At 31.6% G+C, this 14900-nt stretch overlaps 1 protein-coding gene across 1 annotated transcript in view; it reads right to left on the bottom strand.

Annotated features, from left to right (window-relative positions):
• Window positions 1–660: 660 nt before the first annotated feature.
• The window catches only part of LOC143223391 (uncharacterized), a 59251-nt gene continuing 45011 nt past the window's right edge, over window positions 661–14900 (bottom strand). Inside the window, exons 11-16 of the mRNA XM_076451325.1 lie at window positions 10221–10371; window positions 9445–9541; window positions 7250–7508; window positions 4940–5694; window positions 3572–3705; window positions 661–2746 (exon numbers count right to left, since the gene is read on the bottom strand). Of these exons, the coding sequence (XP_076307440.1) occupies window positions 2542–2746; window positions 3572–3705; window positions 4940–5694; window positions 7250–7508; window positions 9445–9541; window positions 10221–10371 (1601 nt within the window). The 3' untranslated portion in view covers window positions 661–2541. The remainder of the gene's footprint in view (window positions 2747–3571; window positions 3706–4939; window positions 5695–7249; window positions 7509–9444; window positions 9542–10220; window positions 10372–14900) is intronic.

The following is a 14900-nucleotide window of genomic DNA, read 5'->3' on the forward strand; positions in this document are numbered from 1 at the left end:
GGTAAAAAAGTAGCCTAAGAAGGATAATTTGCGCTAGCCATCCCTAATTTAGCAGTGTAAGACTACATAAAAGGCAGCTAGTCATCACCACCCACCGCCAACTCTTTTTACCAAAGAAAAGCTTCAACTATACAATTTCTCTGATTTCAAGCTAATATAAATTTTGGTCAGTGGTAGTCCTGAGGTCGTGACACTTCATCAACAGTTATGATGGTGCTCTCATAGTTCAAATGCAACATTTCTCATCTTTCTTACACATTGAAATGCGGATCGCTAAGCGTATTCATACTCATATATGAAACACTTTACATGAAATATCACACATTTAATGTTCTTTGACTTTACATACATTGCTGTTTTAAAGTAATACACTTCAAGCAATTATTTTCTGAACTTTTATTTCACACGATAATCATATTAAGCAACCAGAATTCTGTCTTAGTGAATTGTAATTTCAACACGTATGTTTATTTTCACTATCTTCACCTTATTGAAATTGATGTCAATGTTTAGAGAAAAAAAGAGTAGTGTAGGAAAGCAAGTATTTATAGTATAACCTTTTTTTCCTAATGTGACAGTACATTCAAATATAAGAAAAACCTTTCTATCATTTGGTATAGAAAGTTATTACAATTACACACACCAACAAACACAGAGAACTTAAAAAAAAAAAAAGATGAAGCCTTTATTCTTGCTTTATTATACATTGACATACATCTTCATAAATGCAAAGCGATTCACTTTTATAAATTTTAATCACAAAAAAAGTTTCTACACTAAATGTTTTAAAATAACTGACAGATACCAATCAAAGTAAGACAACAGTTTTTTTTTTCCTCACTGAAAACCAGTTCCACACAGGCTTGAATTTAAATTTATTTAATAACGACATCCCAACCATAATCCCAAGGCAAAAAAAAAATCGTTTATTTAGTTTAAATAACTGATAAAAAGTGAACAATTAATTTAAAAAGCAAGCACCATGGTACACTTTGATCTTTTATCTAAACTTTGTACAAACAGACTTTGCAATATTAAGAAGTCTTATAATTAAAACTTCCAAACAGTAAAATACATTATTCAAAACTTGCAGGTTCATTTCCACATACACTGATTACTAGTAAACCTGACTGAATTAACTTATTCCACGTTTGAAAAACTACATCACTTTAGATCTTAAAATATCATTTTTGGCTTTTTTAAGTTCATGTACAAATTATTCAGGAAATGTATATTAAATTTGATATTGAACATAGTGCCTCAAAATAAGTGCACCCTCCTCCCAAATAAAAATCAAATGTTTTGCATCCAAGTTATTTAACAGTAACTGTAATAAAACAAGCGTATGAAGACCAGATTTTAACTGGTTCCTTCTTTATAAATTTAACTCAACAAAAAGTAACAATATTAATTAAGAATTTTTTTCCAGTTTCTGTTGTAAAAACCAATAGGAATGGTTCAGAAACTGAATGGAAATAATTATCACAAAATTGGCACATTTATCGTAACAAACACAAAATGCAAGTAATATTTCAAAAGAACTTAAAACTTGATACATTATTTCAGCCAAAAATTACTAATGATAAAGATATACATAAATATATACATTAAACCTACATTAAGTTATGCAAATCAAATCTCACATAAAATTAAAATACTAACTTATATAGGTCATGTACTGTGAAAATATAGATAATAAAATTGTTCCCTTTGTTTCTGGAATTTTTTGCTTTGTTATTTTACACTGGAAAAGGTGAATTACAAATACCTCACACATTAAACATGAATTAATTTAGAAAATTCTTTGAATGGTTTAAAACATGTGTTCAAATTCATTCACAGGATACTGATGTTATTTTAAAAACAGAGAAATATGCAGCCTGTATTCAATAGTGTTTTTCCTGGTGTTTAATTTAAACTACACAAGTATTCCACTTTGTAGTTAAATCTACTTCAGAAAATCTTTTTAATCTTACATATTTGGAAAATTGTTCTCAAATTGTTACATTCTTATATATGTACTGAATAAGCTAAATCAGGATAAAACCATTTATTGGTTGACACCAGCTTTTTTACGTATGCCTCATAGAACATAGTAAGAAAAACTATTTAAGATCTATTTTTAAATCATTGGAAAGGGCAGTATTATCTTAATTTATTTAAATTAATTCTCTAAATAATAGTAATCGTTTGTTAATGTTTTATAGCATTCCACAAGTCTCTTGATTATTTGCTTTCCTGTGTCCCACAGGTTTCTGTTCATTTATATTATATTTGCATGAACTCCCAAAAGGGAATTAAAAGTATATATCAAAGAACTTGTGCACTTAAGATGAGATTAAAACGAATTTCAAAAAAAAAAAAAGAGTATTAAGTACCAAGATGTATTAAATAATATTAATGTATTTCAAAATAAATTTTTAAAAAACAGTTTTGAGTTTTGGTAAGCTGATAATGTACAAAAGCTAAAGCTATAATGTTTGTTAGCTTTCTGGGGAAACAGTGGCTCAAACCTGAAGGTTTCTATGTTATCTACTGATTTTAGGCTGCCACTTCCTGGTTCACAGTTACTTGATGCACGCCAGGAGTGTCACCATCTGTGTAATCTGAAGCATCCCCATTCTCATTAGACTCCTTCTTACTATTGTCAATAAATCCATCTTCATAGCTTCCTTTGGACTTAAAAAATTGCTTGAAGTGTGGTGTACAGTAGAATTTGCGACTGTTGATTGTGTAGTTATCTAGTCTGGATGATAAATGTTACATTAAGTGAGAATAGCAGTAGAAAAAAATTGCTTCAAAACTTTCTTAGTTACATAACATGATATCTGAAGAAAATAGTAACCATCAACGTAGATATGGAATTTATAAAATTACTTAGGTTTTTTAAATAATGAAGTTTTAAATGTATTTTGAAACAAATGCTAAATTCAAGAGCATTTGAGGGCAAATATCTAGACTAAAAGAAAAACACCTTCACACCTTGTACTTCTATAATTGAGTTTGTTACTTGATACCATATTAAAAACTTGCGATAATTAACCAGACCACTGTTTACAAAGAACATTTCTTTAAAGCAAGGAAACATACTTGTAAAAATCACATTTTCCCACACAAATATTTTTGACATAGGTTCTTTTGTTTTTAGTTTTCCTTATGCCTTATATTAACACTTATGAAAGAGGCCAAAATAAGATTTATGATCATTCCCCAAGAATTTATTTTTTCAAATTATGATATATACACCCTACAGATAACTGATATATTATGATATCCCATTAACCAATCTTGCATTATGGTTCTGAAAGTTTGATTTGTTTCTTGTAAAATATTAAAACTTGGTGATTTTAAAAACTTTAGAATTCATTCTAAAGCATAAGAAAGAAAATTAAACCATATACAGTAAATATTTTAAAGATTTTGTTCTGTGAACAAGTTTCCTTTAATACAAAGACTTTAAATTTGTATTAAAGTTATGGTTCTTTATATTAAAATTTGAATAAATCTATACAACTTATAGATATTTTAAAATTATTTTAGTTTTTAAACTCCAGTTTCCTTGTACACTAACCTGAGCATGCTGTTACAGTGAGAACAGCGGAAACAGTTTTTGTGAAATTTAAAACTACTTGCTTCCATTCTTTCCATAGGATAAAGTTTTTTTCCACAAAGGTCACAATCTTCACCAGATCTTATTCCAAGTTCCTAATAAAATATTTAAAAAGTTTTATGTTAGCACCTGTGGAAATAATCTACAGTAGTAAAACATGGATAAAATAGTTAAACAACTAAATAATGAAAAGCATTATTCTCAGATCATATGGGTTGAACAGTTAGACCTTTCATTTCTTAAACTATTGTTATCTAGGAATTTCTTCTGTTAAAGTATAATATACACTGTACAAATCACTTGATCATGTTTCTTGACACCTTATCAGCCAGTCTTGTTTCATGGTACAGAAGTGGTATAAATGTATATACTTGTGTCCTTCCCATGTGGTTGATGGGAATATTGTACATTACTATTTACCTCAGTTTCCAACTATGAACTAATAGTAAAACTATCAAACAACAACAACAAGCCTCTTATGGTGGCAATTTTCAGTTTGTAACTTCAAATATTTGTTGCATGAAATCACTATTAATTAGCAGACATGCTGGTTAAAAAGATTCATTTGTTTACCATCAAGGTTAGGTATCACTTCAAATATTCTTCCCTACCAGAAATTTAATTTACTGAATGAAATAGATGGTTACTTCATAATTAAAAGTCTGCAAAATACAATTTCCAGGATAAAATTTCTCTCAACAATAAAATAAAATATGCAATTTAAGTCTGCCATACTAAAAGGTATTTTATTTAGTTACATATTTCAGATCACACAGTCTCTAAAATACAACAAATACTACCAAACCCACTCTTAGTTTGCATTATAATTATTTAAAGATGAAAACAGTTATAAAATATACATAGATATATTTTGGTTCATTTTTGAAAAAGAAAAAAACTTGTATAATTGAACATAAACATGTATTGGAAAACGAAAATCTTTTAAACCCAAGTTTTTTCTCTAACAAACAATACCTCGATTTGAATAAATGTGAAGTAAAGTAAACAATACAATTTAAACCACATCTGACATGTATAACTAAAACACTTCATATTGGTTCATTGGTATGAATGAAATGTTTAACCAAATAAACAAAATTTTAAAATATAAAAGCTTGAATATATCTATACTTAAGCCTAAAACAAATACCTACTGTAAACTTCTTTCCTTTGGGCTGAGGCTTGTCAACTGTCTTTGTACTCTCTGCTCGAATAGCTTCGAACTCATATTGGTTCATTGGTATGAATGAAATGTTTAACCAAATAAACAAAATCTTGAAATATAAAAGCTTGAATATATCTATACTTAAGCCTAAAACAAATACCTACTGTAAACTTCTTTCCTTTGGGCTGAGGCTTGTCAACTGTCTTTGTACTCTCTGCTCGAATAGCTTCAAACTTAGCTCGCAAATTTTTAGTTGTATCTGACTCTGGTAAACCTTCATCTGTTACTTTAGATTCTCTTTCAACTTCAGTATCCCAGTGTTCAAACTTTGCTTTTAAACTCTTTGCTTGGTCAGCTTTCCAGGTCATGTCATCTTCCACCTTGTAGGTGCAGCGAATGATATCTGGATCATGATAAGGCTCTGGTGAGGGCTCATGTTTTTCTACCATCTGGAGGGTTTCCCCTGGAGGAGTGATTTTCCTGACAGGCTTTGCAACACTTTGAGCAGACAATCCAGCACCCTGGTTTTCCAGCTGTTTAAACTTATCCAACATCCGTTTTGCTGTATCTGTTCCCATCACTTCTTCTTGGACATCCGAAGCACGTATCACCTTTGGATCCCTAGGAACTTCATCATCAGGTACATATTTTGGCTGGGACTTCAATTTATTGTAATTTTCAAAATAATTAAATCTTTCTTGAAGTTCTGCTGCTTCCAGCTCCACCTGTTCTTTGGCACCTGGCTCACTGCACTTAACTACTTCTCCTATTGTACAAGCAGTGTTACCTCCAATCACTAATTCACGAGAGCGCTTTGTCGTCTCTCCATGAGAGGGCCTGCCAGGTACAGGAAGAGTGGTAGTTGTGTTGACAGTATCAAACTGCTTGAAAAGAGTACGTGCTTCAGCTACACTGTCCCCTACAATCAATTCGCATTATTAGTAGTTACATCTAAATTTTAACCCACATACAAAATCAGGTGGTTTATGGGAATATTTTTAGAACATTACTTGCATCATTTTACTACCACAAAAATATTGTGAAACTGTCAAACCATTTACCAAGTTTTAACAGTACTGCAATTACATATTTCCATTGATTTACACTATTTCCCACAAGAAAATACTGACATTTCCACTAACCTGATTTGACAGTTTATTTTCATTAATCCATTACTCTTAATTATCTGTAATAATGAAGGAGACTATTATAAAAATTCTTTATAACTTACACTATGTAAAATTCCTGTAATCATACATGATGCTTATGAAAACAAGTTTTGTTTCTTACTTATTACCAAAAGTTATGCATGTTAGTAAAAAATGTTTAAGAATATTCCTCTACCATTAGAATGCTTCAATGAGTAAAACTGATTTCAAAGAATCCAACCTTTCATTAGCAACCACTGAAAATACAAAACAAACAAGACTAGACCACTGATGGTGTTGAATTGCCATTTAAATGTATGATGCTTGTAATTTGCATTATTAGTTACATGCATTCAAGATCGATAATTTTTAAAAGATGAATTAAAATTACTTTATCAACTAACTACATGTGCACTGAGAGAAGGATGCTGATTTTAATTCTGAATTTATTACGTACACCTACAAAAAAAAGTGATTTAGTAAGATGTACAATTCAATTGTAACCAAAGAAAAAGTCAGATGTGTTACATTTAGTTGTATTTCTGTGAATCAGTAACAGTTGACTCAGACAAAGGAGTGCAAAGTGATGTTCATCTCAAAATCCAAATACTTTTGTCCATTGAACAGATTCCAAATTGCACTTACATAACCTGTAGAATTTTAGACATGTGTATCTACATCTTTTCCCCTTACCTACTCTACATATATTGTATCTGTTATTCACTCTCCTCTACCAGGATTCATTAGTAAATCAGAAATGTATGGTACAATGAATAGTTGATAACTAACCACAAATATGCAATACCATCTGGAATGGTACACTTTGGTCTTCAACTGTGTACATAAGCTTAATTATTTTTATATTGTTCAGAATACTGTTTAAAATATCAGTTTTGTTATTCCTACTCTACTCTTATATTTAACAGTAAGAATAGTCTAACATTTGAATTTGCCATCTTGCTGAATTACTGGTTTTGTTGTAATCCACTCCTTATCAGTAATCTTCAATAATATTACATCCAAGAACAAAAGTCATGCATCATGCAACAGTAAATTGTTGCACTTTATGATATATTAACAATGTTTTTATCATCAATAACCTGAATGGATGAGAGTGTTTATTACTGTTAAAAGTTCACATGCCTTTTTGAACGTGACAGTTTTGCTGGTTTTTTTCTTGCAAAAGTATAAAAGTTATATTTTTCACACACCAACTGTTGTTTTATAACTTATAAATATTTACTGGATTCTGATAGTGAGCCTTGAAAATACTGTGAAACAAACTCATCACCTCTAAATGTTAGTATAACTCAAATTTAAACTTACTAGTTTCATTGACAATGCTCAAGTCTTCTTCTTTCTCCCGACGAGCTCTTTCCAGTTTCTCATTTTTCTCCTGGTCTAAAGCACCTTTCTCAAACTTTTCTTTAATATTAACAGCCTTAACTTCCCCACCTAAAGTAACCGTCTCGCCACGTGTTGGTGATCCACTGCTGGCTTCTTTACAAGCACGTTCATAGGCCGCTCGCATTATTTCTGACCTTCCTGCTCCAATAGTTTCTCGAAAATTGGAAAGTTCTTTAATCTATAATTGAAATTTAATTTATTACACAACTTAAAAATGCTAGGGAGGTTTTCAGTTAATGAAGTTTTTCCAGTTATTTACCTTTATGGCATGCTGTGCTATTGGTTACATTACATTATCAGAAGGAGACAAAATGATTTTGGAAAATAATCATGTTAATGAACAAGACCAAGTTCCTACATTTCTAAGTTTTTTAAAACAGCATTCCAGTATGGAATTCACAAAGCTAAGAGTTACAAAAGAAGATTTAACTGTTAAACATAAAATGTAACAATCGATAGCTTAATTTCTTAATGATTATTTCACATTTTATACAATAATTTGGAAATTCAAGTTAACACAGGCTATTGAACTAAGTTGTATGAAAGTTTCTTAAAATCTATATTGAAATTCCTGTTATGTGCTCATTTTCACAGTCCATACTGATGCACTTTAATTTTATTGCAAGTTGCCATTTTAGAGCAAGAAAAACCTTGTCCCATGGAGATAAGGAAACACCAAGCAATGGTATTATGAAACCACCTGGTAATGAGTACCACACAAAAACTGAGCACTTAGAGAAAATAAAGGAAAAATACTTTTAGAAATCATATAGATATCTTCACACCATCAAAAATAAACTCTTCAAATAAAATAACACCAGAATACATAAAACAAGATGTTCATACCACACTAATCATGTGAGGCAAGATCTATTAGAGAAACCAAAACAAATATGGGCAATTTTAATTCATATGACAGACTGCATCTTTCAAATCAATTGGAAATCAAGAATTTTATATGAATAGATCACTACATAAAAAGAAGAATCATTAAAAGTTGCTCAGTTCCCAAGATCACTTTAAGCTAACCAAATGGCAACTTTGTGTCCTTAAGGAAGTTTGAGGTTCCAGATTCATAGACACTGTTAACCAGTTGTCTTGTCAGGAGAGAATGGAATACTAATGAAGCTGCAAAATGTGTTAAGACCAGTCTTTAATTATCTTAGATTTTATCTTCCCATTTACTGTGGTTTTTAACTAATATTAGTGTATGTTATTTATTAAAATGTTAAAGGATAATCAGTTATATTTCAGGCTATCAGTTTAAGATAACTTTTCAAGTAAGGAACACAATTTTTATGACAACATAACGCAGAAAGCAATCAGATGGGCATTTTTTCCATTTTAAAACTCAGTACTTGCACAATATTAACTACAACCAATTCTTGATTTTAATTAAGATTTAAGGTGTGTGCAATATTACTTATTAGTTCTTGCATTAAACTATAACACAACACTACTATCTAGTTTTTTTGTTGTTGAATGTTCAGACAAATAGTTTGTTATGCATTTTGTGCAAAGCTACACAAGTTCTATCTGCATTAGCCATCCCAAATTTAACTGTAATACTAGAGGAAAGGCAGCTAGTCATCACCACCCACAACTTGGGCTACTCTTTCACCAACAAATAGTGGGAATGACTGTCACATTATAATGCCCCCACAGCTGAAAGGGCATGTATGTTTGGTGCAATGTGGATTTGAACCAGTGACCCTGAGATTACAAGTTGAATGCCCTAACCACCTGGCCATGCTGTGCCTCAGACTAAGAATATAAAAGAATTTACCTATAACAATTTAACTAGTCTACAATAGAGATTAAATATGATAATTGTCCAGAACATTCCAAAAGCAATCTACAAGCAAAAATGTTCTAATCAAGATACATGTTGGTTTATACATGTTTATACACATTCTACATTAATAACTAGAATTTCATTTAGAATACAGAAATGTTTCTGTTTATCATGTAACACCACTATTAATGGTTTAAACACATATTTCAATACCTTAGTAAAACAAAGTATCAAGTTTTATTGAAATGTTTAAAACAACAGTATCAGCATACAGATACATATATTTATTCTTGAAAAATTGTTCAAAACTAAATCTCACCTCTTCACTCTTCACCCTGGTAGCAGCATCATCTTCATCTTCTGATGATGTGGACTTATCACCATCATGACAACTTTTGCCTACAGCTGACTGATACCTACACATTGTATATTACAGCTAAATAACAATGACATGTTACACAAAGGCAAGTTAAAATGGTACAGAAATTCATCACTTCTCAGTCTTACAAATATTTTAAAAACTTGAATCTAGGAAAAAAATGTAATAGGAATTTTGGGTAGGAACTACTAACAAACAGTATAAACATCATAACATATGCCAAAGCACATGTAATGTGCAAGAGATTAACAAACCTTGCTAATCTATAATATTTAGTTATTTTTCCCATGACAATGTTTGACACTGTTACTGTGTCAATCTGCACAAATATGCCTGAAAATTCCAAAAGTTTGGTTTACAGTTGTGACCCAGTTTCCAAAAATTAAATGAGTACAACAGTTATACTATTTAAAAGTAACAAGAAAAATATATTGAAGCTAGCAAAATAAATGGAAAAATTCAGAAAACAAAAACTAATTTTCAGTAAATAGCAAATAAGTCAAATTAAATAATTACAAAAAAAGGAAAGGATACAAGCTACTTTTACAAGTAAAAACTAAACAGACTAAATGGTCTTACAACTTCATACTATTTACCACTACAAAATCCAGCCCAAATAAATAATGATTCTTAATCTATATTACAATATTTTTTATGGTTTTATTATCAAAAGGCTGAAAAAATAAATTGTTTTCAATATCAAACATAAAACATACTTTGCCATCCTGGCTTGGATACTTTCCGTTCTATTTACGGAAGCTGCATGGTCTGTGGAAATGGGTCGAAATTCCTCCTGTGGGAGTGACTCAAATCGAGATCTTATGTTGTCAAGGTCTTCAACAGTCCTCTCTTCTATCTGTCCAACATCTAGGGAAAATTAAATTTTGCACAATGTCATTGACAGTTTCTAAACTATATAACTATTTAACAAAAAATCTGAAGTTCATGTATATTTTACATATCAAATAGCATACACCTTCATTTATGTTTTGTGAAAACACGTAGAAAATATTACATTAACACAATTTCTTAACCAGTGGTCCTTGGTAGTAAGGATAAGACAAGAATCTGTGATTTATCCAGTTTTGGTGATACTTAAATACAATTTCCAAATTTCCAAGTAATGAGTCTACAAAGAGGGCCACCCTTTTTTGCCTGTTTATTGTATCTGTTTATCACTAAGCACCCAACAAATCTCAACAAATAACTACACTTTATGAACTATGACTGGAACTTTCCTATTCTTCACCAAGTCATGATCAATGACTTATTCTTTTGATTACCTGCATGTATAAGATTCTTGAGATATTCAACTTGCAACATGTTCAGCTACTGTGATTGCATTCACAATGACCTTGTTAACATTTGTTGATGCAAATCTATCTCTCAATTACAAAAATACTGTGGCCATCAGTTAAACACAGGTTTGGTGCTGACAAGAACAAAGATGATAGTAATAGTAGCAGCTTCTTGCTAAATCAGAAGATGAAGAACATCTTCAACCAACAACAATGAAGAAAGGACACACAACTGTATTTGAAAATAAAAAGATAACCAATTTGTTTGAGTGAGATCACTGCTGATAAAATGATATAACTAATCCAAAATCCAGCATTTCTTTCACTGCTCATAAGTCCTGTATATGGATCACATATCTGGAGAGAGCACATTCTGGACTTTCTATCAGTGATATTTCTTGCTCCTTGAATGCCACAAAAACAAAACTACTTCAACTTTGGTTTAAGGAAAGATCAACTTAAATATCTCAACACAGGTATGGTCACTTTTATCAACCTTTGAACCATAAAATAGCTGTGAAAGTATCCATACTATAAAACACTTAGTTTAGCACGTCTATCATCATAAAGCTTGGCAAATGTTCAGAACACATCATAAACTTGTTATAAAAAAATAATAATTTTATATATATTTATTAGATATTTGGGGCCTGTAAATACAGAACTAGAAAGCTGACTAGTCCAAGTGCAAGGAAATTATTTTCAGATGAAAATACTTCTCTGTTTACAAATTTGATTTCCATAACCTCTAACAAAACAAGTGATAATCATTTAGATTTTAAAAACTTTATATTTTGTGTTATTTTCTTTAACCTAACTCTTAAACAGGCTGTCAGTTTTGACCAACCTTGTAACCACCATAACAAATATGAAGTAAATCTAAATTACTCTTTCTTTCTAGAATGAATAGCGACAGTAACAGAGACCTAGTTATATATACCCTAAACAGTTTAAGCTTCATAACGTTTTACACCCTTTCATACTTTGTTTTATTGCTCTTTGAACAGTAACTAAAAATCATGCAATACAAGCTGTAAGTTACACAGCAAACACACAGCTCAACTTTCTGTACTCAGTGACCTAACAAGTCATTCATGAGCATAACTCATGAAGAAAGTTTTAAAAATGTAACCTAATCTAGAAACTTTATAATTTGTGCATGTTAGTTACTTTTATGATAAATAAAAGATACATAAAAATTAAATATAATTTACAATTTTAGCCTCTTGTCTTTTACTGTTGGTCTGTTAAGAGCTTTAAGCTTTTTTTCTTTTTGTAATGATAGTACACATACATCAAATAACCATTTCAATATGCACATAAGAATACAAACTATAAGCATACCCAAAGTAAAGATACACATCTATCTGTAGCAAAAGGGTTAAGGATGACAAGACATGGTTAGATGCATTTTGATCAGCTACTAAATCTGACAAATAATTATGTACTCAAAGCTGACAGAATAAAAAAAAAATCATGTAAAGCATTATGATAACAATGTATTGGAAAATACAGCATCTAATAAAAAATTAGAAAAGTACCAAAAGGACAACTTGCTTGATGGACTGTGACTACACAGTTTCAATCAAATTCTGAGCATCTTCATCATATCAGATGAAAATATATACAGAAATGGAAAAAAATTAATTATTCACTTGACAAGAAATTATCAATAACTATCAGCTTCATGTTGGTTTGATATATTCCTTTAAAATAAAGGAAGAGCACACATGTAACCAAGTATCCTTAGGAGCAAGAGTACCACTACTACAATTCACCTGATATAGAATATGATCTGAAACAACAACCATATTCTCTACATCAGTTATAAGTATTGAAGAAAGTTGAACATTTTATTTACCTCTTTCTCCCAATACTTCAGAAAATTAGGTTTCTCCCCACCAGGTCAGAAAAATCTTACTTTAAAACAATACTCTAAAAATCACTTTGAATATATTCAAAATAATTTTCATTACAGTTAAGCTAATTAAAGCTTATTGAAATTGATAGTTAGCATTCTAAGGTGAATTTCTGTTTCAGTTTGCTCATGCTTGTGGCGAACAGCATGAAGTCTAAAAGGCAACACTCCAGGCATGAAATGATGGGATTGTATGCACTGTACACAATCAATGGAACAAAACTCATCCAGTATGGAATTATAAACATTCATCCTCACTCCAACCAAGTGGGCAAGGGGTATTCCATTTACTACTGGAATTTTAGAGAGGATGTGTAACCTGAGCTCATTCAAGGGCCTAGAATGGAACCACTTCGTGTTCGGAGTTGAGGAGATGGTGGACCTCCTTCCATGAACAATATACAAAACCAACATTGATAAAAGAGAAAGGCCATGCACACCCCAACTGACTAACAATGTCAAATCTGAACTAGAATTGTAAGTAAAGCTCCAACAGAGGGTTGTGCCACTTCAAATGGCATCTACGTAAAACATCCAGGAACCTCAGTAGGAGGGTCTGCAGCTTCACCCTCTTCTCAAAGTGGAGGTACACACTCTAAAAGAAAAGCCTCTGTCCACCATTCCAGTGTCTTAAATGTATAAGCCTAATTCCTAAAGAGACAAAATTATTGGTTCCAAATAGTTACATAACTTCAATGTTTCATGATTTACCAGCAAGAGATTTCTATAGACTCACAGTATCAAACATATGTTCATCCTTTCACAATGTAGCTTAATCTTTACCATGTGAGTACTCTTTCCTGGATGATAAAAATACCTGTACCATTAGTACTTCCATAATAGAATTTGTGGGATAATGTGCATTAGAGAGTCCTGAGGAACACTAGTTTGGAAACAGTGCAACAAGTGAATCAAGTTCCCTAAATTTTTTAAAAGCAAACCAATCTCAATTTATTCAATCCAATGATTGACAAAGACAAGCATACTTCCCTTTAGCTTTACTCACAATAGTCCATCAGTGGTGATCTGTGATAACAGAGTAAATACCATCTGGTAAGCATCCAGGTGGTCTTGTAAAAAAGCTCAATTCTACAGAGCCTGTTGCAACTAGTGGGAAGTATAATCAAATCTGTTGCTAGTGTGAAATTGGACTGAGATCAGCATCTGTCTGAGCAACACTTGCCACAATGTGGCATCCATTAAAAGCAATATGTAAGGGACCCTGGTAAGTGAAGAGAAATAGTGACAAAAGTGCTCCCTCCACCTATAATCCATCAGATGCTAAAAACACTCACAAAAGTCACCAGCCTCAGCAGCATGTAAAGAATGTGAAAGAAAAACATTAGAAGAAGCTTAAATATTGACACACAAAAAGCCCTTCACTAGATACGTCAAATGTCCAGCAGAAAAACATATGTACTGAATCTACTGATGTGCAGTTTAGAAAATGCCTCATTTGTAAATACCAAAACATACAAAATAGGTATTTGAGAATCTACCTCTAAGGAAATGAAGTGTAAGGAAAACTAAAGGATCACAATGGAAACAGTCAAGAAAATCACCACCAAAAGAGGTAAAGTGGGTCACAACATTTCCAGGCTTAACAGGCCAAAACAAGTCAAATTACAACTGATAGCAGATGTGAGAAACAGATGCCAAAAGAAATGCAGAAATGGATACATCTCCTTCCCTAGTTGACAGAGGCTCAGAAAGAAAGGACTTATCAGGATATAGCAGGACAAAGTGAGAGAAAAAGCCAACTAACATTCCAACAACTCCAACTTAGAATATCAATATGTCAGCAGTCAAAAATATACTTCCACTAGGAAATGGAAAACCAAAGCAAGGATACAAGAATAATACAATGTCTACTTTTCCAGTCATGCAACAGAAGAGTAATACTACCAAGCCTGAACCAAAAAAGAGAAACTAGACAGTCCTCCCTCCACCAACAAGGGAGAAGTAGACTAAAAGAGGACAAGGAAAAGCCCCACAATCTCACAAATCCAAATGATTAATAGAAGAAAAGGAATAGGATACAAGTCAGACTCTTGAGAAGCCTACATAGTAAAAAAAAAAAACAGAATCCAAATTCTTCCCAAGAAACTTCAGAAACCCTAGGAGAACACATTCCAGACCAAATGAATGTCTCCATCTCCCAGCAGTTAAAAACCATGGAT

The sequence above is a fragment of the Tachypleus tridentatus genome, chromosome 8 (assembly GCF_004210375.1).
Source record: "Tachypleus tridentatus isolate NWPU-2018 chromosome 8, ASM421037v1, whole genome shotgun sequence".
Classification (NCBI taxonomy): Eukaryota; Metazoa; Arthropoda; class Merostomata; order Xiphosura; family Limulidae; genus Tachypleus; species Tachypleus tridentatus.